General features: G+C 39.5%; 1 protein-coding gene across 4 annotated transcripts in view; it reads right to left on the bottom strand.

The window, feature by feature from the left end:
* The window catches only part of LOC104593491 (serine carboxypeptidase-like 20), a 31,579-nt gene that overhangs the window by 2,033 nt on the left and 4,956 nt on the right, over nucleotides 1-24,590 (bottom strand). The window contains exons 11-17 of one of the 4 annotated variants that reach the window (XR_016078559.1): nucleotides 23,608-23,673; nucleotides 23,356-23,474; nucleotides 21,283-21,442; nucleotides 20,191-20,260; nucleotides 2,200-2,313; nucleotides 1,894-1,939; nucleotides 1,087-1,225 (exon numbers count right to left, since the gene is read on the bottom strand). Coding sequence is in view for 1 of the 4 variants with exons in the window: in XM_010253364.3 (XP_010251666.1) it covers nucleotides 1,142-1,225; nucleotides 1,894-1,939; nucleotides 2,200-2,313; nucleotides 23,356-23,474; nucleotides 23,608-23,673 (429 nt within the window). In the remaining 3 variants the exon portion in view is untranslated. Of the gene's footprint in view, nucleotides 1-889; nucleotides 1,226-1,893; nucleotides 1,940-2,199; nucleotides 2,314-20,190; nucleotides 20,261-21,282; nucleotides 21,443-23,355; nucleotides 23,475-23,607; nucleotides 23,674-24,590 lie in introns of those variants that run through there. The other 3 variants (XR_016078560.1, XM_010253364.3, XR_734583.3) reach the window with 3 other exon arrangements.

Here is a 24,590-nt window from a genome sequence, read left to right as displayed (position 1 = left end):
TTAGAAATAAATTCAGGTTTCAGTTCTGTCCGAGGATGGCTAATGGTGTAGCTCATGCTGCGGCTAAGTTCGGTTTTTTTTTTTTTTTTTTTTTAAGTTTTAAATCCAGTTCTTCCGTTCCTCTGTCTTTCAAATGTTCTAAACTTTGATTCATCTTTTTGTTTTCAGTTTAGCTTTAGCTTTAGTTTTAGTAGTTATCTGTTTTGTTTGTCTGTGTTTGTTCTCTGTTTGGGTTTAATGAAATTCTCTTTTACCAAAAAAAGAAAGGGTGATGTGCCATACTGCCACTATATGCAAATGATGACAAATGAACAATTCACAAAGGATGGTCATTTTCTTTGATGTCACCAGATAAAGGATGCCAATAGCTAAGGTTGCAACTGGCATGGGTCAAGTTGAAACCAGATTGTGCCTAACCCAAGTTTGGGGTGTTTACAAATCAAACTGGTGAAAATCAGGTTGAATCTAACCCGATTTTAAATGGGTTGAATCAGGGTTGAGGTTTCAGACAACTTTATTGAATATTTAGGTAATTTTAGTTATAATGAGACCTAAAAAGTCTTTATTGAATTTTTTGTCGTGCATTTTTCAGTCTAATCCAATGAACCTTCTGATAAAAATCGGGTTACTAAGGCTCAGTTTGGAAGGAGTGCAAATACAAATATGTACTATACAAATACATACAAAATAATACAAATTGTAAGGTTTTGCACTCTACACATTTGTATTTGTACTCCTTCCAAGCTGAGCCTAAGGTTAAGGGTTGGGTTGCGGTTAAAGTACCCTATCAAAGTCATCTTCAAAAAGTCAAAATGTTTCCCTTGTCAAAAACCTTAGGAGTGGTTTAAATATTCATCTCTTCTATTTATAAGATGCACAAAAAAGTTAATTTATCATAAGAGAATGCTTTTATTCTTGTATTCTTATTAACAAAGTTCTGTTAATACACTACTGGAAATGGATAAAAAGAAAAAATGGAGAGCGAGAAGATAATAATAACAAGGCTCTAGCTGGATCAGCTGGTAAAGTCGGTGAATGAAAAAAAAAAAAAAAAAAGAAAGAAAGAAAGAAAGAAAACACACATACACTGCATTCCCGCTCTCGCTTACTGACATAATTTATTTTCTTTCAAAAATTTATTTCATATTGTTTTTCCTTCCAACCAACGGCTATAAAAGGCTAGTGCTTCTTGTGGCTTGTACTCAGGGACAGTATGTCCAGCTCCCTGCACCAACGAAAAGGAAGTTAGAATCACAAATATTAAATTTAAGGCTGAAAATTGGAAGAAAAAAATATTCAATTATTTCAGTATGTCCCCATAATACCAACCATATGGGGTTGGTTACATGAATCCTGTTTCGCCATTCCATTCTGTTTACTGCCACATCTATTGTTAAATTATGAGCACTAAAATCATTTCCTAGCAGTTCAACCCATGTCCTTTTAGGTCTGCCCCTAACCCTACCAGAAAAATTGTTCATTCATTGTAAATATGGAAGTCTTCTATAATTATATTTCTTCAATAAAATTTTCCATGAATCAGTGATATCACTGATTCACTAGAGAAGTCCTGTAATCAGCATCACCAGTGAAAAAAATACCAGAATTAATGCACCAGTTCCAATCAGAAATATTAACTTTAAAAGAAAAAAATGGCAATATCAACAAATAAGAATGTTCAGGATTTCAAAATCAGTGATCCATTTGTCAGTCCATCTAAAAACAGAAAATCCACATTTCTATCCAAAGTTCCACAGAAACCCCGACTTCTAAAGTGAAGGTAGACAAATCTATGTTCCATGGAAGAATAATCAAATTTAGATTTGATTTTCTATGCTTATTGAAATTAAAGAAAAAAAGATAATTAAGCAGGAAGTTATAGCATGTGCAAACCTTTATCGTGAGGAAGGTGATGTTTTTATCATAGCCTTGAATGTACCTGAAAGAAATAAAATAATCTTTCTTTCAAGAAATAAAACAATCTAATTGTGAATAACTTAGTTGTATGAAGTACGTTAAAAGTTCCTATCATGAGCATCTATTACTTTGGTGATCATATATGTAAAGTAAAATGTAGTGGTAATGGTATGATAGAGTAGTTCAATATGAAGGTTACCATAATTTGTGTACCATGTTCATCCTTATCAACTAATGAATGGGTAAATCAAATATTTATAAACAGGAAGTGAAATAACTTACCCAGCAATTTGCTCATTACAAGTCCAAGGTCTCCATTCATCTATGATCTTATATCCAAGTGATCTAGTCCACGCTTCAGTCCCAGTGAATGGCACACACATGTCATGGTCACCACTGCCAGAAATAAGCAAGACCATCTAAGTACAATATTTACATGTTAAGAAAATGCAAACCAAAATGAACAGAAAAGCAGAACTCTTATTTTCATCATTTCCTCAATGATATGGTAAGTATGAAAGTATTTGAAGCCTTCGAACTTGTCTCTTTTCTTCTGATTTCTTCTGTTTTCTCTCAGCCTGTTTACATGGTAACAAAGCAGGATTGGCAGCAGTTTTGAAGCTCTTTTCTCTCTTAGTTTCTATTTTTTACTCTCACACATTCTCAGCTGGTGTTTGGAAGGAGTCTTTCTAAATATGACTTGACTGATCAAATAAGAAAAATAAACCTCCTATTCTTTTTTTTTGTTTTGGTTGTAGCACCAAAGAAATATTTCTCTGGGGTCTATAGTTGTTTGTTATTTGATATATAAGGAGTCAATATGGTTTTCCTCCGTTCATGTGGTGTAACAGGACCTGTAAAAGGGATGATTCTCATACTATGGAAATAATAACTCATTACTTTTTCACATCTGATCTAAGGGGTATTCCTGTTGGACGGACAGTACTGCTATAGGACATGTGTTGAATCTATTGTATAGGTTATGAGCCTGTAGTGGACTGTTTCCAGGTCTAAGAGTGACTTCTGTATGGTACAATTGAACAAAACCGATCACTTTTCTCTGTGTAGATCTGATAATAATTGGGGTACAAGGAGCAATAGATGACTGATTGCTGAAGGATTCAGTTGAATTAAATCTTTCACCTTTTTTGATCTGTTCAGACTTGCTTATGAAAAGTAACAACAGTAGTAGCAGGTGGATGCTAATTTGATTAGCCAGAACTGTCAGTGCTTGAAGTGTTAGTGTGTTACAATTACTTTCAACTGAAGATTGAGCAGTATCTGAAAGGATTGTCTGTATTTGGAAATGGCGAGGATAATAGGAGTTTCCCAATATCCATCACACCTCTTGATGGATTAAACTACTTAAGAGTGGTCCAAGGATGTAAAGCTGCTTGTAGATAGAGGAGAAAATTTGGGTTATCAAGCTGCCAGAATTATTGAGCCTAAAGATGGTGGACCTGCACATGATAAGCGCGAGTAAGAGAACTACATGTTGATATCATGGCTGTTATCTACTACTAATCAGCCCACACTGAGAAGAAACTTAATGTCTATAGCAAGGGTCTAACTAGTATGCATCACATTGAACTTTGTAACAAGTTGGGGATGAATGGCATATATAATCCAACTTGAGGGGAATATTATAATGCTGTTTTCTATCATACAAGTGTACATAGGGATATACTAGTAAAATTACTTTTCATTATGACACCCTAACATAAATAACAAAGTGGGTGCCACCAAACCCACTTTGAAGCCTTGAAACTTTATATCTTTTTTTCCGTACTTTGCTAGGAGATAATCTGCCACCTGGAAGAGTGAGAAACATCTAGGAGTGCAAGTTGAAAAGTGACGTGAAGAACCTAAGACAGGGGGAGAAGAGTGTAGCAATCTACTACTCTATACTAAAGTCCCTATGGCAAGAAATTGATGTTATGGAGACAGTTGTATGGGAGAGTAAGAATGATGTTGAAATGTATAGAAAGTTGGTGGAGAGAAATAGGGTGTTTGAATTTCTCACTGGACTCAACCCTGAGTTTGACATCATTAGGCAAAATATCCTAGCCAAAGATGAGGTCACTCTTTCCCAGGCATACGCTATGATAAGCAGTGAGGAGAGTAGACGGCAGGTTCAGTTGCAGAGTCCACCTACAGAATACTTTGCACATGCTGGAATAAAGCCAAAGGGTCCTACTGAGAAAAAGGAGCAGATATGTGAATATTGCAAGAAACCAAGGCATACAAAGGACACTTGCTGGAAGCTTCATCCTGAGCTTCTTCCTGATAGGTTTAAGAATAACAACAACTCTAAGAAGGGCTATCAGGTAGGAAAGCCTAAGACAGCTAATGTTGCTATAGTACCTGAAGGAGGAAATAAGGAGAGTGAAGAAAAATCAACCATTGAGCAGTTGGCAGGAATGAAGGCGGATTTTGAATGCTAAATCACTTGGAAGCTACTGTTTCTTCATCTCACTCTTTCAGCAACACATCATCTTCATCTGCATTTGCTCACTCAAGTATTCGTTCTTCTGCAAATCATGCTTCAGATTCAGGTAATCATAAAATCCCTTGGATTATTGATTCCGGTGCATCAGACCATATGACCAACCTGTTTAATCTCTTTTGCTCATACCACCTTCTCTCTGGTAAAGAGAAAATATCCCTTGCTGATGGGTCTCTTGCTCCCATCTCTGGTAAAGGGGATATAAAGACCTCTGACACCCTTTATTTATCCTCTGTCCTTCATGTCCCTAAACTTAATACAAACCTTTTATCTGTTAGCAGCTTAACTAAATCCATGAATTGTAGCATAACCTTTTTTCCCACTCATTGTGTTTTTCAGGACCTGCAATCTCAGAGGATGATTGGGAGTGGCCATGAGGCAAACGGAATATACTTGTTGGACACACCGGATAGAGCTTTTGGACCACCTCATGGAGTTGCCTTAGAGTTAGTTTTGTCAGAGTCTATTGACAAAGTTTTGTTATGTCACTTTCGATTTAGTCATTTGTTGATCCCAATCATAAGCTTTCTGCTACAGATGGTGACCTTTTATCTGATAAGGGGGTGTTTCAAAGACTGCTTGGGAAGTTGTTATATCTTTGCATGACTCGGCTAGACATTTCCTATGCAGTAAGTGTTATTAGTCAATTTATGCATTCTCCCAGAGATACTCATTTAGCTGCTACAGAAAGGGTTCTGTGTTACTTCAAAGGTACTCCAGGGAAAGGTATTCTATTTGCCAAACATGGACACATGAACCTGGAAGCTTTCATTGATGCTGATTGGGCATGATGTATTGATGATAGAAGATCCACCTCAAGTTATTGTGCTCTGGTCGCTGAGAACATTATGTCATGGAGGAGTAAGAAACAGTCTTTAGTTGCTAGATCCTCAGCTGAAGCAGAATACAGGGCAATGGCACATGGTGTGTCAAAATTACTGTGGCTACGATCCCTTTTAGAAGAATTGGGGGTTGACTACGAGAAGCCAATGATGCTCTACTATGACAACCAAGCAACTATCAATATTGCACATAATCCTATTCAACATGACAAGACTAAGCACATTGAGGTTGATAAACATTTTATAAGGGAAAGAGTTTCCTCAGGAGAAGTTTGTTTGTCATTCATCACATCAGACGAACAATTGGCTGATATCTTGACCAAGGGAGTTCCGAGAGGGAAAATGACACTATATAAGCAAGCTGGGCATGATTGACATCTATGCTCAGCTTGAGGGGGAGTGTAAAGAGACTAAGCCGAATGGGTCCTAGTATCTTCTCTTGTAATATCTTTTCTTTTTTTCTTGTTAGCTAATGGGCCTCTCTTAATGGGCCTGTTATTTCTTTTTTGTTTGATCTCTTTATGTTACTGCCTAGTTGGCCGCCCACTTAAGGGCATACTTGTAATTACTTTAACATTAATTCTTAATAAAAAGGATTAGAGAAGAAAGGGAAGAATAATTCAAACCTGTCTTCTTCTTCCTCCTCTTTTCACCATCTTCTTCTCTTGTACTGCTGCTCTTACTTTTCTTCTTCCTTTTTCTCTCTAATTTTCAAATTTACACCTAATTTTTTAGGATTGATTTACATCTCTGAGTTCGGTAAAAACTTGGCCCTGACTTGTGGAATTCTTTCCCTCTCTTTTTACTTCAGTTTGCAGGTCAGGTGGTTTCAAAACAGATTGCATACAAACTTCCAGATCCCTATACCAGTCAAAAGACTTTCCCCTAGGCTCCACCCTTCTTGTAATACTATCTGGATTCTGCAAAAAACTTGGCCCTAGGGGTGTCAATTGCACTGGATTTGGTCCAATATGAGTCCACTACAGATGGACCAGGGCCAATCCAATCCGAAGAAAACTCCAGACCATTTTGGACCAATCCAATTCAATGTCAGGACCATCCAATTTGTTCAAATTAATTTTAATTGAGATTTGTTCCTCTTGGCAATAAATCCGATTGAAATATGAGGAAGTAGAGAAGAGAAGGAAAGAAGAGAGAAAAGAAGAAAGTGAGTTGTCCTAGGATTGTGCATGAACTGACTAAGGGCACCCACTGCATAAGCAATATCAGGCCTGGTCATAGACAAATACAAGAGTCTCCCTACGAGTCTCTGGAACTTCTTCACATCTTTCAAAAACTCTCCCTGACTGTTTCCCAACTGATGATTAGATTTAATTGGTGAGTCAATTGGTTTTCCCCCAACTTGCCTGTATCTTCTAGTAGATCTAGTACATATTTCCGTTGGGAAATAAAGATGCCCTTGTGGGAGTGGGCAACTCCAATTCCAAGGAAATAACGTAAGGGGCCTAGATCTTTCACCTCAAATTGAGTGGCTAAGAATTTTTTTAGTCTCCGTATTTCAGCCTCCTAATCTCCTGTGATCACTATATCATCCACATACACAATTAGAGCTGCAATTTTCCCTTCACCTTTTTTCACAAATAGAGTGTGATCTGACTGGCATTGTTTGAACCCCATCTGTTGAACTACTAAGTGGAACTTACTAAACCAAGCCCGAGGTGATTGTTTCAACCCATATAAAGATTTTTTTAACCTGCACACCTTTTGTTCACTGACTTTGGCACAAAAATCTGGAGGTTGGGTCATGTACACTTCCTCTTCCAAGTCACCATTCAAGAAAGCATTTTTGATGTCCAATTGGTGAAGTTCCTAGTCAAGATTTGCTGCCAATGAAAGAAGAATCCTGATAGAGTTCATCTTGCTACTGGAGCAAAAGTCTTTGCATAGTCCACTCCATATACCTGTGTAAAACCTCTTGCTACCGGTCTAGCCTTGTACCTTTCAACAATTCCATCAGCCTTGTGTTTCACTGTGAACACCCAGTTGCAACCCACTAGTTCCTTCCCTTCAGGAAGATCCACCAACTCCCAAGTGCCATTTTTGTGTAATGCATTAATTTCTTCCTGCATTGCATCTATCCATTCAGGTTTAGATAAAGCTTCTGCCATATTCTTAGGAATGAGGACACTGTCCACAGAAGAGAGGAATGCACGGAATGAAGGTGAAATGTGATCATAGGACACAAAATTAGAGATAGGATGATTAGTGGTACAAGATCTAACACCCTTTCTCTTAGCAATAGGAACATTAAGATCATTGATGGCAGGGGAATCAACATTGAGAGGAACAAGCATATCAATAGGAGCAAGTGTACCTGGATGATGAGACGGATTTGCCTCTGGCGAATCCGATGATGTTGGTTGCATGGTGTCAGATTCCACAGCTCTTGAACTCTGCTAGCTTTTATGGCGATGATGAAAGACACGGAATGGAGGAGGATCAGGTAAAGGAGGTAGTTGAGTTTGAGCCGCTTGTTTCTCCTCAACCCTACTCTCCCCCTAAGGAGAAACCGAGAAGAAAGGTTGATTCTCAAAGAATGATACATCAATGGAGACATAGTACTTGCGAGAGGTAGGATCATAGCAACGATACCCCTTTTGAGATAAAGGATAACCAAGGAAAACACAAGGAATAGCCTGAGGATCAAGCTTACCTCGAGTTGGGGACAAGTTATGGACAAAGCAACGACGCCAAAAAACACGCATCGAAATGGTGGACAACGAAGCTGTAGGAAAAAAAAGTTGATGTGGGGCCTTATACTCTAGTAACCGAGATGGCATACGGTTGATGATGTATGTAGCACACAAAACTGCATCCATCCAAAAACGTTTTGGCACATTCATATGAATTAATAAGCCACGAGCTACTTCGAGAAGGTGACGGTTCTTTCGTTCAGCAACACCGTTTTGTTGGGGTGTCCTGGCACAAGAGCTTCGTTGAAGTGACCCACTCGAAGCAAAAAATTCAGTGAGATCACTATGGAAGTATTCCTTCGCATTGTCCGACTAGAAGATATGGATTTCAGTTTGGAACTAAGTGAACACCATGCGTTGAAAGACTTTCACAATTTTTGGCACTTCATCTCTAGATCGCATAGGGTAAACCCAAGTGTATCAAGAGTAATCATCAATCAAGGTAATGAAGTACTTATATCCAACCTCAGTGGGCAGAGTAACAAGACCCCAAACATTAGAATAGACAATATGAAATGGAAATTCAGATCTTTTATTTCTCAAAGGTAAAGAACTTCTACAATGTTTACTCAATTCACATGTCAAACACTGTAACTGACTCATTGACAAGGACTCAAACAACTTTGGGAACATAACTTTTAATGACTCAAAAGAAAGATGACCAAGACGACTATGCCATAAATAGGCTTGACTCTCACTGGACAAACTCATGGACTCTGTAGCCACAAGACCAGCTTTATTCTCCAACACGTAGAGACCATCCACCGTGCTTCCTCTACCAATCGTCTTCCCCGAGGCCAAATCCTGAAACACACATGAAGTCGGAAAAAAAGTGACTGAACAATTCAATGAGAGAGTTATACTACTAATGGACAACAAATTTATAGGTAATTTCGGAACATGCAGTACATTAGAAAGGGTAAGGCCGAGTGGGAGAGGTATGGTACCTTGGCCATCTATGGTAGAGAAAGAACCATCAACAAGTCTCACCTTATCTCTCCCAGAGAGAAGGTTATATGTCTGAAATAAATTTGACTTACCAGTCATGTGGTTTGAGGCTCCAGAGTCAATAACCCAAGGAGAATCAGTGGTATGAGATGACACATGGAAGGCAGTGGCAACGTTACCTGATGTAGACGCGAAAGAGGTAGAGGGAGTAGGACCAGAATCCATCTGGCGGAGAGTCCTACCATACAATTTCAAATGGTCACGAAAGGAGTTGATAATTTCTTCCTTAGGGTCAGAACTGGGATGCCTCTCCTGAGTTACCAATGGACTAGTCTCTGGAGATGCCATATTAGCTGAGTTATACTTTTTCTGATTCTGCTGACTTGGTTTCTTGCCCTGATCAGGTGTTGAATTCTTACCCAAATCTTGTGCCTAATTAGGTTTTCCATGGAGATCCCAACATGTATCTCTAGTGTGTCTTGTCTTCTAGCAGTGAGTGCACCAAAGTCTACTCTTATCATCTGTTATCTTCTGAGAGTCACCTTTCTTAAAAGCACCTTCGACATTTGTATATGAATTTCCCCGGACAGCTAGGGCAACTAACTCCCCCTCTACACAATTCATCACACTTCTTCTACTCTCTTCTAACTGCACTAAGGCATACACCTCCTGAACTGATGGCAAGTCTTTACTACCCAAGATCTGCACCCTGATGGACTCATATGAAGGATTCAGCCCTAGGAGGAAGGCAAAGACCCGTTGCTGAGATACAAGTGACTTATACGCCTTTGCATCTTCATAACACTTCCAGTTCACATTCTGGTAGTGATCAAGTTCTTTCCATATCGATGTCAAATCAGAATAGTACATCGAGAGACTCCTCTCCCCCTGCTTAAAAGTAGAGGATTCAGCTTGTAGTTGGTATATCTTGGCATAGTGTCTCTGCTCTGAATAGGTGGACTTTGCTTGTTCCCATATCTCACAAGCAGTTTCAGCCCACATAAAAGTCTTCCTTACCTGTGGCAGCATGGAAACCAAGAGACATGACATCACCATACTATTCTCTTGGTTCCACCTATCATATTCAGCACTTCCGTTCTTCGGTTCCTTCACTCTCCCATTGATGTATCCTATTTTCCCCCTAGCAGTGATGTAGAGTTTTATTCCCCTAGACCACTCAAGGTAATTTAGACCATCAAAGGGAATAACAGCCATGGGGAAATTCATATCCATTCCCCCACTCACTCCATTGTGGCTCCCTGAAATCTATGAAGTAGCAGAATTCTCAGACGACATGGTAAACACAGTTTTTTGATCTAAACTCTCAACTTAGGATCCCTCCTTATATCGACAAAAGCTCCACACACAACAATTCAGTTCTGGACTTAATCTGAGCACAAAAAACAGCACCAATTTCCAAAGAAAAACTATGACGAGACTGATTTTCAGATCTGCATGAAGAACGGTCCCAGCCTACTGGTTTTCCAATAAGTTCCACCACAGCATTAATCAATAAGAGAGATCCTAACACACATGAAATCAGACTAACGAACAGAGAAAACAGGTCATCTACGACCTACAGTCACCTTTTCACAAGTACAGGATCACACAATCCAACAAATAAAAAAAAAGGTATAACCCTCACAAAAGTCTACCGACATTCAGTGGTTTGGATTCATTTGTTCTCCACTTGGTACAAGACCAAGGAAAGAAATAAAAGAAGAAAGAAAACTTTAGGGTTGTACCAGTTGCAGATCTGATTTGATCAGCCCAGATTCAGTCCCCTGTTCTGCCTAGATTCAGCTACTTGAAGAGTAAAAACTTTGTCGCCCAGATTCAACAGCCTTGCTCTGATACCATCTTGGCAATAAATCCGATTGAAATATGAGGAAGTAGAGAAGAGAAGGGAAGAAGAGAGAAAATAAGAAGAAAGAAAGGAAGAAGAAAAGGTTTGGAGCAATGGAACATGTGTTGGTGGCGCCAGCTTCTATTATATTATATAGGGCGGCAGAAATAATAAGGGAAAAGACTCTTGTGCCCCTACTGTAAGTGAGTACAATAACAGAAATAACAGAAAATAAAAAATGCTTTAACTAGCCAAACAGACCCTAACACAAATAACTAAATTATTTCAACAGTTCCAACCTAAACCTGGTCCATTGACACCTGTATTCTTATCTTCAATTCAACCCAATCCAATATAAATCCATTGTGGATGGACCAGGTTCAATCCAATCCAAAATAAATACTTTGGACCATTAAGCCTGGAATGGTCCCATTCAATATGTCTTATTGGTCCCTCCAATCCGTCCAAATTGATTTTGATTTGGACAGAATCCAACCCAAAACTGGTTCATTGACACTACTTAATGCCTTACTTACAAAAAACCCACATTTTCTATCCACAACAAAACTGGACAAAAGAAGAACTTCCTTGATCTTTTATTAAGCAAGTTGACATTGTAGAGAACATTGATGTGGGCCCCACAGCTATGGTCCCACTCTGTCCGTAGGGTAGAATGTATCTAGTCACAACTGTGGTTATTTTGCTATTCTGTTATTTCTAGTTTCAGCTTTATATTGTTTGTTATTTGTTAGCAGTTATGATGTAAACACCAAGGGCAGATATGTCCTTTCATGTAACTAGCATAACCTATATATATTAACTTAAAGTGGCGGCGGCAGAATATTGACATTCTGTTCTTCTCCTCAAAATCTGTGTTCTACTCTTTCACCACTCTTTCTTCTACTTCTTCTTCACTTTCTCTTCTCATCGAACCTGAAATCTCTTAGTGGTTAAGACTGAATAGCAGTCTTGAAAACCTACATGGTATCAGAGCCAAGTTAGGGTTTTTCATGTGAGTCTAATATCAGCCGACCACATGAGAATCCCCTAGGACTGAAAGCTGAAAAGGAGGAGTTCGCAGACTGATTCTTGGAGATCGCCAGAGGTGCTAGCAGCTGTTGGAAACTTGCTAGGGTTGCAGAGTGTTGGTGGTCAGGAAGGATCAGAGAAGACTAGGGTTCAGGTAACCCTAGAAGGCAGCGAACTATTTTTTCCTTGTAAGTTGTTTACGTTTTAAGAGAAGTTCTATCAGAGAAGATAGGTTGGACCTATCTGGAGAGGAAGGCCGAACCATTCTAGTTCTTTCTCTCTTTGATTCACTAGGGTTTTACAGCAAACCCTGGATCGAACTGTGTTTCTCTATACTCTAGGGTCTGAAAGTGATCTGCGGCAAGCCCTAGTGTTTGACTGAACTCTGTGATCTACCTAGAGCTACTCTTAAATTTTTTGGTAGGTCCGATCAGATTCTAGGGTTTCTTATTAACCCTACTGCAAGCTCATTTATACAGCTTGGATTGTGCGACTGAATTGCTTCCTTTCAGGACTGATTAAAACCCTAACTTTCCCTAGCATATCAGTTTATTTTTAAAAGCTGTTCTCAGAGTTCTAAGGGGGTTAGAGATCTACGGACAGCTACTGCTATGTTGGCTAGTTGGTTTCAGATCAGAATTATTTCGGTTTTTTGTGCACATACACTGAGAATACAGATCAGGCCTATACTGTTTTGATTGTGATTGGTGATTCAAGTGTTGTTTTGAGACTTGACAGAAATGGAGTCTAAAATTCAAGCAAAAGGCAGTCTTGGGAACATCAGTTATGATGGTATTTCTGAGATGAGTGGTCAGATTACGACCGTAAAGTTTGATGGATCAAACTATTTGGAATGGGCCCAATCAGCCATGATGGCTATTGGTGGAAGAGGTAAATTAGGGTACCTCCTGAGAGATATGAAAGAACCTTCCAAGGGAGACCCGACATATACCAAGTGGATGCAAGAAAATTACTTGGTTATGACATGGATGTGTAATTCTATGCAGCCTCATATTAGCCAGAATTATTTGTGGGCAAAGACAACTAAGGAGATATGAGATGTTATGAAAGAAACTTACTCCCAACCCCTTAATGTTGCCAGAGCATATGAATTGAAATGTGAAGTGAACACCCTTAAACAAGGAGAGAAACCGGTGTCGGTCTACTTCTCTACCTTGAAGTCCCTGTGGCATGAGATTGATTACTTAGAGACTCTTGAGTGGGAGAGTTCCAAAGATGCTCAGACCCATAGAAAGCACATCGAGACAAACAGAGTGTTTGAGTTCTTGGCGGGACTGAACTCAGAATATGATATTGTGAGGCAGCAGATTTTGACTAGAGACAGTGTGGCTCTCTCTCAGGCTTACTCATTTGTACACAGTGAAGAGACCAGAAGGAAAGTTATGATGCAACCCACATCAGCCTTTGTAGCGGTTACACCCAAATCAGGGGGTGATTCAGAGAAGGACAAGAGGAAGGAAGACAAGAAGGATGTAGTATGTGAACATTGTAAGAAACCCAAACATACAAAAGAGACATGTTGGAAACTGCATCCCCACTTGGTTCCTGCAAAGTTAAGAAACAAGAAGGGCACTGCTCATGTAGCCATGAACACTGATTCAGCATCTTCATCTGGCACAAAAGGAACATCTTTGGAGACATTAGCTGCAGTTCAGGCTGCCCTAATACAACTAGAAAAGGAGGTTAGAAATTCAGCTCAGCCACTGCAGCCTCCATCAGCCCCTATCACATCTACCTTCGCCTATTCAGGTACTCGAGCTTCAGCCTATCATGTCTTAGCTCCAGGTACTACTGAACCTTGTTGGGTAATAGACTCAGGTGCATCTGATCACATGACTAGCTTGCCTTCATTGTTTACTACTTACCATTTGTCTTCTGGTAGGGATAAGGTATCTATTGTTGATGGCTCCCTGGTTCCTATTTCTGGGAAGGGCGACATCAAACTTTCAGATACTATCTCCCTATCATTTGTTTTGCATGTTCCTAAGCTTGATACTAACCTTCTTTTAGTTAGTAATATTACCAAGCATATGAACTGCTCAGTAACCTTCTTCCCTGACCGATGTGTTTTTCAGGACTTGGAGACGCAGAAGGTGATTGAGACTGGCCGTGAGACGAATGGGATCTATCTGCTCGGGGAGCGGTTCCATCAAAGAGAGTTAGTAGAGAAGTTGTCTTTTGTTTCTCAGAGTGCGAGTCCGGTTATGCTTTGGCATAACCGATTAGGTCATTTGTCTTTTCGATCTTTACAGAGTTTGTTTCCTACTTTATTTGAGTCTATTGAGTTGTCTCAGCTACAGTGTGAAAGTTGTGAGTTTGCTAAGCATTGTAGAAAGTTTTATTTATTGAGTAATAAAAGGAGTGATAATTCTTTTGATATTGTGCATACTGACGTTTGGGGGCCTTATCATATCCCTTCCATGGGTGAGTACAGATACTTTTTGCTATTTGTTGATGACCATACTCGTTTTTCTTGGGTTTATCTCATGCGTTCACGAGATGAGGTACCTTCCCTGACCCAAAATTTTCACCAAATGATCCTAACCCAGTTTGATGCCAAGATCAAAGTTCTCAGATCTAATAACGCAAAGGAATACTTTGCTAAATCATTGACATCTTATCTTCTTCATCATGGGGTTATCCACCAGAGCTCTTGCCCTCATACACCTCAGCAGAATGGAGTTGCCGAGAGGAAGAATAGGCACGTTTTGGAAGTGGCTAGAAGCCTCATGTTTACTTCCAATGTCCCTATTCGCTTCTGGGGGGATGCTATCCTCACGGCAGTATACCTTATTAATCGGGTCCCTTCCAGGGTCCTTGATATGCAATCTCCTTTTTTGCTTCTACACCCACGTGAGGACTTGTTTTCTATTCCCCTTAAGACATTCGGTTGCACTTGCTTTGTTCAGCTTCTTGGACCCCATCCTTCCAAGTTCGAACACAAAGCCTCCAAATGCATCTTCCCTGGTTATGCACAAACACAAAGTCTCCAGGAGGAAGTTTGTCTCCATGGATGTCACTTTCTTTGAGGGAACACCCTATTATCCTCGGGTTGCCCCTCAGGGGAAAAGTAGTGAGAGTGGGGGTGTGAGTTCTTGTCTTCAGGGGGAGAGTGTGAGAGCGAGGCAGTTCCTTTACCTATTCCATTGGGTGATGAGAGCTGCAATGGTGAGGGTGGTCAGAGGGATCAGGAGTTGAGGGAAAGCTGCAATGGTGAGGGTGGTTAGAGGGATCAAGAGTTGAGGGTTTATCACAGGCGGTGCAGGCAGGTTGATCCTGATCATCAGCAGTCTAGACCAGGTCCAATCTCATCTGCAGCTCCAGGTCCAAAGACTTCAGTCCCAGAGCCCACAGAGACTTCCCCTACAGATGATCTTGACCTTCCAATTGCAGTCCGTAAAGGGAAACGACATTGTGCCACATCCACAGCCCACTGTATTTCCCATTTTTTATCCTATAATCGCCTATCTCCTACCTACAGGTCCTACCTTAGCTCCATTTCCAATGTCCCTATTCCAAGAATAGTGCAAGAAGCCCTATCCGTCCCTGAATGGAAAGATGCAATGCAAGTTGAGATGGATGCCCTATTGAAAAACAACACCTGGGAGGTAGTTGATTTGCCAGAAGGAAAGAAACCAGTTGGATGCAAATGGGTATTTACGATGAAGCATAATGCAGATGGATCTATTGAGAGGTATAAAGCTCGGTTAGTTGCAAGAGGGTTTACACAGACTTATGGCATAGATTACTTGGAGACATTTGCACCGGTAGCCAAGATGACTACTATTCGAGTTTTATTGTCCCTTGCAGCAAGTCACACTTGGCCTTTATACCAAATGGACGTGAAAAATGCCTTTCTGAATGGAGATATGCAGGAAGAAGTTTACATGCGTTTGCCTCCTGGATTCTATGATGCAGAAATAGGAAAGAAGGTCTGCCGGCTCAACAAGGCTTTGTATGGTTTGAAACAGTCACCTAGGGCTTGGTTCGATAGATTCAGACTAGCACTTGTGAAGTTTGGATATGTACAGGCCCAGTCAGATCATACCCTATTCATCAAGAGGGTGGAGTCCTCTTTGACACTACTGGCAGTATATGTTGATGATATTGTGGTCACAGGGAATGATAGCCATGAGATTGAGTCTCTTAAACAGCTTCTTCACCAAGAATTTGAGGTGAAGGACCTTGGTGTACTCCGGTATTTTTTGGGTATTGAGGTTACTAGATCCAAACAGGAAATCTTTATATCTCAGAGGAAATATGTCCTAGACCTGTTGGCAGAAACTAGAAAGTTAGGTGTCAAGCCTGCAGATACACCAATTGAACAGAATCACAGGATTAGTGCCGAGAGTGGGGAGTTTCTTGAAGACAAAGTTATGTTCCAGCAACTGGTAGGAAAGCTCCTATATCTCTGCCTCACTTGGCCAGATATTACTTATGTTGTTAGTGTTGTCAGCCAGTACATGCATTCTCCTAAAACCACACATCTTCTTGCGGCAGAAAGAATCTTAGCCTACTTGAAGAGATGCCCAGGTAGGGGTATACTTTTCAAGAACAACAATCACATGAAGGTGGAGGTCTATACTGATGCAGATTGGGCTGGGAGTGTTGATGATAGAAGGTCTACCTCAGGATATTGTGCCCTTGTGGAAGGAAACCTTGTCTCCTGGAGAAGTAAGAAACAAAGTGTTGTCTCCCGGTCAAGTGCTGAAGCAGAATACAGGTCCATGGCCAATGGAGTGGCTGAAATCCTATGGCTAAGATCTCTACTTGAGGAGTTGGGTATTGAGTATGAGAAGCCCCTGATGTTGTATTGTGATAATCAAGCTGCCATTAATATAGCACATAATCCAGTACAGCATGACAGAACCAAACACATTGAAGTTGACTGCCATTTTGTGCGAGAGAGGGTCTCATCTCAAGAAGTATGCCTCCCTTACATCACATCCAGTATGCAACTAGCAGACATCCTCACTAAAGCCATATCAAGAAAGAAGCTAGAGACGGATCTATCCAAGTTGGGAATGATGAACATATACTCCCAACTTGAGGGGGAATGTAGAGGACATTGATGTGGGCCCCACAGCTGTGGTCCCACTCTGTCCGTAGGGTAGAATGTATCTAGTCACAGCTGTGGTTATTTCTAGTTTCAGCTTTATATTGTTTGTTATTTGTTAGCAGTTATGATGTAAACACCAAGGGCAGATATGTCCTTTCATGTAACTAGCATAACCTATATATATTAACTTAAAGTGGCAGCGGCAGAATATTGACATTCTGTTCTTCTCCTCAAAATCTGTGTTCTACTCTTTCACCACTCTTTCTTCTACTTCTTCTTCACTCTCTCTTCTCATCGAACCTGAAATCTCTTAGTGGTCAAGACTGAATAGCAGTCTTGAAAACCTACAGACATGATAGATATCTATGCTCCACTTGAGGGGTAGTATGGAAATTCTGAGATATATGCCAATAGGGGTATTTACATAACTTCTCAAGTTTAAATACTAGTAGATCAGCTTTGCTGACACTATATCATTCTAAAGTTCTTTCAATCTATAAAAGCTAGCAACCTAAAGGAACTTGTAAGTCTTGAAGAATAAAATGTATCCATTTTTTAGTGCAAACACCTAAAACCAAAAAACCTACAATGTGTGGTCAGTCTGAAAACTGTCAAGAGAACATTATTCCCCTTCCACTGATGACCAATTATAGTCTGAAATTACTCAACAGAATTCCAGTATGGATTTCTAAAAGATAGATAAGCTTTCTAAACAGAAGAGCAGCTTCTTAGCACCTACTAATAGATCTGCATTAATTTATTGAGAAATTTATTTATGAAGCTTGAGCAGGACTTTCATGTATTTGAAGAGTCAAAAGCATCTGGCCAAGGGAAGTCTAATTACATAGACAAAGAATACAGCCTATTGCACCTTGATTTGGTTTTGAAAATCAGTTAGTAATTCCAAATTCCCATGAAAATGATCCCTGAAATTTCTTTTAACTTTTTACAAGTTACTGTATTGAAGCTTTTATCTACACAAATAGATGATAGGTTATTTCCTTCTCTTGTAGACTGTAGTCAAGAGGCCAGACATTAGTCCACAACTTTGTTTTCTCATTATCACATAATAATTGCTAATTATTCATATATGGTATTCTATAACGTCCAGATCTTCATATCAGTCAAATTAATAATAAAATATGCATTTCATGTCATATAAGCAAGCTTATGCATAGAACATCTCTTTCTGAACTCCTTATAGGGCTTACAATTGTTTAATCAGGTGTTAAATTTGAAGATTAAGATCTCAAGCATAATTTAAACTGCATATTCAGAACCTTAATTGATTTTAATAAAAATAATGAAGTTGTTGTAGTTCGATAGAACAAGAAGACAGAAGAGAGAAGAAGAGAAGGAAGAAAGGAGAAAGAGAGAGGAGAAAAGAAAATCTATTCAAATCAGTGGCTGGCGGCGCCTAAGTTAGTATTTATACTTAGGGCGACAGCTTATAACAAATACAATGGGAAAAGCCAAAAATGCCCCTACTAGGCCGCTACACATTACAACACTCCCCCTCAAGTTGGAGCATATATGTCAATCATGCCAAACTTGTCACACAGTTCATTATGTCACAAATAGTAAAGACGCTTTGTAAGAACATCAGCTAGTTGTTCCTTGGAACTGATGTAAAGAGTACAAATTTCCCCCTTTTCAAGTTTCTCCCTTATGAAATGCTTGTTAATTTCAATATGCTTGGCCCTGTCATGAAGAACTAGATTGGCTACAATATTAATGGCTGCCTTGTTGTCATAGTAGAGAGACATCGGGCAATTAACAGAGAGGCCCAACTCTCCAATCAAATTCTTTACCCATATAGTACTTCAGCAACTCTATGTGCCATGGCCCTATACTCGGCCTCAGCACTAGATCTAGCCACTACACTTTGTTTTTTGCTTCTCCAAGTGACCAAGTTTCCACCAGCAAAGGTACAATATCCACTAGTTGATTTCCTATCATCAACTGCTCCAGCCCAATTTGCATCTGTGTAGACTTCCACTTTCATATGACCATGTTTCTTGAAAAGTAACACAGTTCCTGGATACTTCTTCAGATATCTGAGTACCCTCTCAGCTATTTCCACAAAAAAAATTTACTGCTGTTTTCTCAAAAAACCAATATGAGATAGAGGATTTTTTCTTCTGAAAAATAAGAAGGCTCCAAAAAATAGGTTCAACAGGACTGTAGGTCAATAACTCTTAGCTGAAACACTTCAGTTTATAAGAGGAGGAGACAACCAGCCCCTACAACCTCAAAACTGTGACATTCACAGTGGTCAAATGTTTACGCATGAATGTAACAGTACATACCTTGCTTCCACGACCAACAACACATAGAGAAACCTCGGAAAACAAAGCCTTAATGCACTCAGCTGCCACCACAAACCCAGAAAAACACCTTACTACATTTGGTTGCCACCACAGATCTAGAGAGAACCTTTACTGCATTCGGCTGCCACCATACCCTTTTTCTTGGTACAGTGACCAAGAGAGAAGAAAGAAAAAAAAACAAGGGCTGAAGGTTGTGCCCAAATGAAGAATGTGATGGAGTCTTCAATCAAAAGAAGATTTCCAAAAAAGGAAAGAAAACACGATTTGAGAAGGCTCCCAGATCAGTGCTCTGATACCATGTAGTTCGATAGAACAAGAAGAGAGAAGAGAGAAGAGAGAAGAGAGAAGAGAGAAGAGAGAAGAGAGAAGGGAGAGAAGGAAGAAAGGAGAAAGAGAGAGGAGAAAAGAAAATCTATTCAAATCAGTGGCTGGCAGCACCTAAGTTAGTATTTATACTTAGCACGACAGCTTATAACAAATACAATGGGAAAAGGCAGAAATGCCCCCACTAGGCTGCTACACATTACAACAATTGTCATACTTCTTAAAAGTCTAGCTATTGCCCATATAGATATTTGGCTCAGATTCTTCTTCCCAAAGCATGGTATGGCATCTGAAATAGATTCCATCCATAGTTTTCAAGGCACCAAGGCAAGGCTAGGCAACAGGGGGGGTGCCTTATCACCTAGTTGCCTAGGTGGGCACCAGACATCACCTATGCGATGGATTTTTTTAAGCAAAAAAACATTTATCTTAGGGTAGTTACCTAGGTTCCATAACCATATTTCCTTAATGATTATCCACAATTTTCATAAGAAAAGTATAAACTTCATGTTAAAGAATAGAAAATCAACATAATCATAAGAAAAGGAAGAAAGAAAAGAAAATTCAAAAAAAAAATATAGGTGTTGAACCCCTATTTTGTTATAGGAAAAGAAGATAATGTGTTGATTAGACAAAATTTAAGTTCTTCCTTACTTATTGGTTCAGGTTCCGAAGTCTTTGAGGGTTAAACGCAACATTTAGCAATCCTTTTGTTGATTAAACCCTAACAAATTAGAAAATAATAAAAAGAAATCAGTATATAAATGCACAAAATGAATTTTTTAGTTTAATAATATCCATTTTATAATTATAATATCAAAAAATTAAGAATATAAAAGTATGTTATAACACAATGCACAAAACTGCTTGGCAATTAGGCGAGGTGAGCCTCCAAGGGCACCTTGTTGCCTAGGTGTCAGTGTGTCACCTAGGCGTTGCCTTGACAACTATGATTTCATCTAGTAACATGGTTAACTCATAAGATAAACATTTATATATTCCAACTGGATGTTCTCCTTCGGCTCTAGTACAAGCTTAAATTATTTGGGATAAGTAAGCTAGCATTCATGCATAGACCTAGAGCCATTAAGATGGAAGATATTGTTGCTAGCAAGGAAATATTGGTAGTGTGTATTAAAATAAAACTAACAATAAAAAACAATTGGGTTAGCAGTTAAGGGAGAGGTGGAGGAAGTGGATGAAGAGTTGTCTAAGGTCTATACAGTATTCGATAGGGATGGCAATTTTCCCCATCCCTAATGGCGACCCGACTTCCCCGACCCGATGGGGCTAGGGATGGGGATTGCTTTGGCGGGCGGGGACATGGACGGGGGTTAATAGGAATCCCCAGTCGGGGTCGGGGATGGGGACTGAGGTCACCATCCCACCCCGACCCCGGTTATATATATATTATTTTTATTATTATTATATATATCAAAACATATTTAAAACATTATTTATAAATTAAATTTTTTATTTATTTAAAAAAAAATATTGTTATCTAAAAACATTTCGGGGATTTGGGTCCTCACAGGGAACCCATCCCCATCGGGGGGGATCGGGGATGGAGGACAAATTTTATCCCCGACGGGGATCAGGGACGGGGATGGGGGTTAATTTCAGAGTCGGGGTCGGGGACGGGGAGCATGATCCCCGCCCCACTGCCATTCCTAGTATTTGATTCTGATTAATGGTGTGGCAAGAGACTACTTTCCAGCAAAAAGGGGATTGAGGCAAGGGGACCACCTTTCTCCTTTCCTTTTCGCATTAATTGCAGATGTCCTAAGCAAGATGATGATACCATCTTATTTTGTGAGGAAGCTTGGAGGTTGTTGTAACTCATTTGTAGTTCATTGATGATACCATCTTATTTTGTGAGGAAGGCAACCTTGAATCTACTTCAAATCTGCAAGAAGTCATTAGTTCCTTTGAATTAGTCTCCACTCTGAAGATAAATTGGGGAAAGAGTTGTGTAGCAGGAATAAATCTGGATGATGAAAGTCTAAGGGTGATAGCAAAGATGTTGGGGTGTGAGATCAAACAATAGCCTTTAGAGTACCTAGGTTTACCCTTGGGTGGAAACCCTAGATCAAAGGTTTTCTGGAAACTAGTGGTGGAGAGATTTATGAAGAAATTGGCTGTGGAAGAGAAATTACTTATCCATTGGTGGAAGGATAACCTTAATTAGAGCAACATTAGCGAATCTCCCAATTTATTTCTTGTCCACTTTTAGAGTCCCGATGAGGGTAGCAAGGGAGTTAGAGAAGCTTATGTGGGACTTTCTCTAGGAGCCCAAGGATGAAAAGAGAGACCATCTAGTAAAGGGGAACAAGTTTGCAACACAAAAGAAGAGGGAGGTTTAGGGTTGGGGAATTTAATTCACAGGAATTTTTCGTTGCTAGGAAAATGGCTTTGGAGGTTTCTATTGGAAAGAAACAGGCTATGGCACAATGTTATTGAAAGCACTCATGGGCTAAGGGATAATGGCTAGGATGCAAAGGTCACTCTGACATCTACCTTGAACTCTCCTTGGAAAGCAACTCAAGAGGTATATCCAACTTTTCTTAACTTCATTTGATATGATGTGGGTTGTGGTTCCAGGGTTCTGTTTTGGGAAGACCTTTGGTGGGGTGACTCTCCTTTTTATTCTCTTTTCCCCAATCTTTACTTGATTTCTGACTATAAGAAGAGACCTATCTCAAGTTTCATCGCCTTATCTCAATCCATTGTGAGTTGTGACTTTGGGTTTAAGAGAGGTCTAAGGGATAATGAGTGTCAAAGCTTATTAAGCCTTTTTGATAACCTCAATTCAGCTTTTCTAGTCTGTGATATGCTTCAAAAGAGGCCTCATATGTGCCTCTCCCCTCATGTGTGCTTTCTTTGTTTTGCGAATGGTGAATCCCTCTCTCACTTGTCCTTATTGCTTTTTGTTTGGAAGTCTATTTGCTCTCTGTTTGGTTGCGGGTGGAGCTCCCCACAGGATGTAGTGAGCCTCTTCAACCCAAACTTCCTAAGGCAGCCGACAAAGAGGGGAAGAACAATGTGGAAATCAGTGAGGGAAGCTGTGGCATGGACGATTTAGGAGGAAAGGAATGCAAGAATATTCAATGGCAAGTGCAGACCAAAAGAAGAGTTGGTGGAAGTTGTAAAGATAAAAGTTTCTCATTGGATAAAAACACTCGAGCTGTTCCAAAGCTTCCCTGTGGCTGATATCCTGCGGGCTTGGAAAGAAGTGGCATGTTCAACTAAGAAGAAAGAAAAGATGGTGATGGAATGGAAACCCCCTGCTGCAAATAAGTTAAAGTTGAACTTTGATGGCAATTCCATAGGGAATACGGGATTTGCAGGTATAGGGGGTGTGTTCAGAGACTCAACAAACAAAGTTCTGGCTATGTATTCAGGGCCTATAGGGGCAGGTGACTCCATAAAGGCTGAGTTTCATTTTCTTTTGCAGGGATTAAAACTAGCCAAACAAGCAGATTTTAAAAATTTGGAAGTTGAGGGAGATTCAAAACTGGTGATTTCTTGGTCCTGTTTCAGAGGTAACGCTCCCTGGATTTATAGGCATTCCTTGCGAGAGATTGAAAGTTTAGCAAGGGAGCTCAATTACACTTTCACTTGGATTAGTACTGCAAATGGAATGGCTGACTCACTAGCAAAACAAGGAGTGTACAGACAAAATCTATTCTGGGCAGTTTTGTAATTCTTTTCGATTGTTGTGTTTGTGTTCTCCTTCTGGCTGTAATCTCTTTTTTCATTTTAATAAAATTTATCCTTCTTTACTGATCAAAAAACAACTGGGTTTTCTTGACAGGATACCTGAATATAAGAGCCCGATATCCCTGGGAAGTGAGGTTTCTGTGATACTTGATCATGCTTCCAGCATCATGATAGTAGTTGATCTTATATGTACATAACTCCCAAGTAACTACCAACACCTTTGCCAAAAAAAATGAAATCACCAATCACTGATGTAAATAGGCAATATTTGATAACTGGACAGATTAACTGCTTTAAGATTGAAGTGCATATGATATAACAGAATGGAGATAAATTAGTATTTAAATCCACCTCTTCAGCATGAATTGCTTTCCTGACTTCTTCATTGTTTAGCCATGAAGTTGCAACTTCATCATCCTACATTTTCACAGTAATTGATTAAATGGCTAGTTTTAAGAAAATATAGAGGGTAAATAAACAAATCCAATAATTATTTTACTCAACAAGATAATCAAGTGACCACAAATAAGTTAATCATAGACTCAAGAATGTAATAGGGATGTAGAGTCATCTGGTTCACCAGCAATACTGTTGAAAGATGTTCTAGAATGTAATCAAGGTCATTATTGTCTTTTCATCTTGTCTAATTTTAACCCTCTGCTTAATCATGGTTATGGGGCATATGGCCTTACTTTTGTTGCCCCAAATCTTCCTCTTATTTTGTCTTTTCTCCTTTCTCACTCTCTTATTCTTCTCTTCTTCAATTTTACTTCTTAACTTGAAGTGATTCACAAGTTGGTATCAGAGCAGGGAGATCTTTTATTAGGTGTTTTGGAGAACTTTCTTGAGGGCTGATGTTATAATATCCATAAGATGATATCAGCAGGCTGTACAGATGCATGGCTGTGAGCTATATATAGAAGAAGAGAAACAGAAGAGATCAAAGAGAAGAAGAGAAAGAGATCATGGATGCAGAGAGAAAAGCATAACAAGTAGCAATCAGCTGCCTCTTCCTCTATTCATATAAGCAGTTAAAAAGATCCTTCCCTTTAGAGATAAAAGAACTATAAAGAAATAACAGACCATAAACAAAACATGATAAATACCCATTATCAAAAACTAGCTTATTCTCAATATTAAGCAACATAGATAAACTTCTAATCCTTTTTCTATAGATATGTAATGGTAAATATGAACTATTTTAATAGTTTATACTTTTTTATAGTCTGACTGTCCGTGAGTCCTTGTTTTTCATCCTGCTGAATCAGAGACACATGTACAACTCTGATCCACGTCTGTGTCCATGCTATTATTTTAAAATCCAACCTGGAACT

Source organism: Nelumbo nucifera, chromosome 7 (assembly GCF_055504915.1).
Source record: "Nelumbo nucifera cultivar China Antique chromosome 7, China Antique-T2T, whole genome shotgun sequence".
Lineage (NCBI taxonomy): Eukaryota > Viridiplantae > Streptophyta > Magnoliopsida > Proteales > Nelumbonaceae > Nelumbo > Nelumbo nucifera.
Note: the sequence above shows the minus strand (reverse complement) of the source record. Positions and strands in the feature narration are given on the sequence as shown.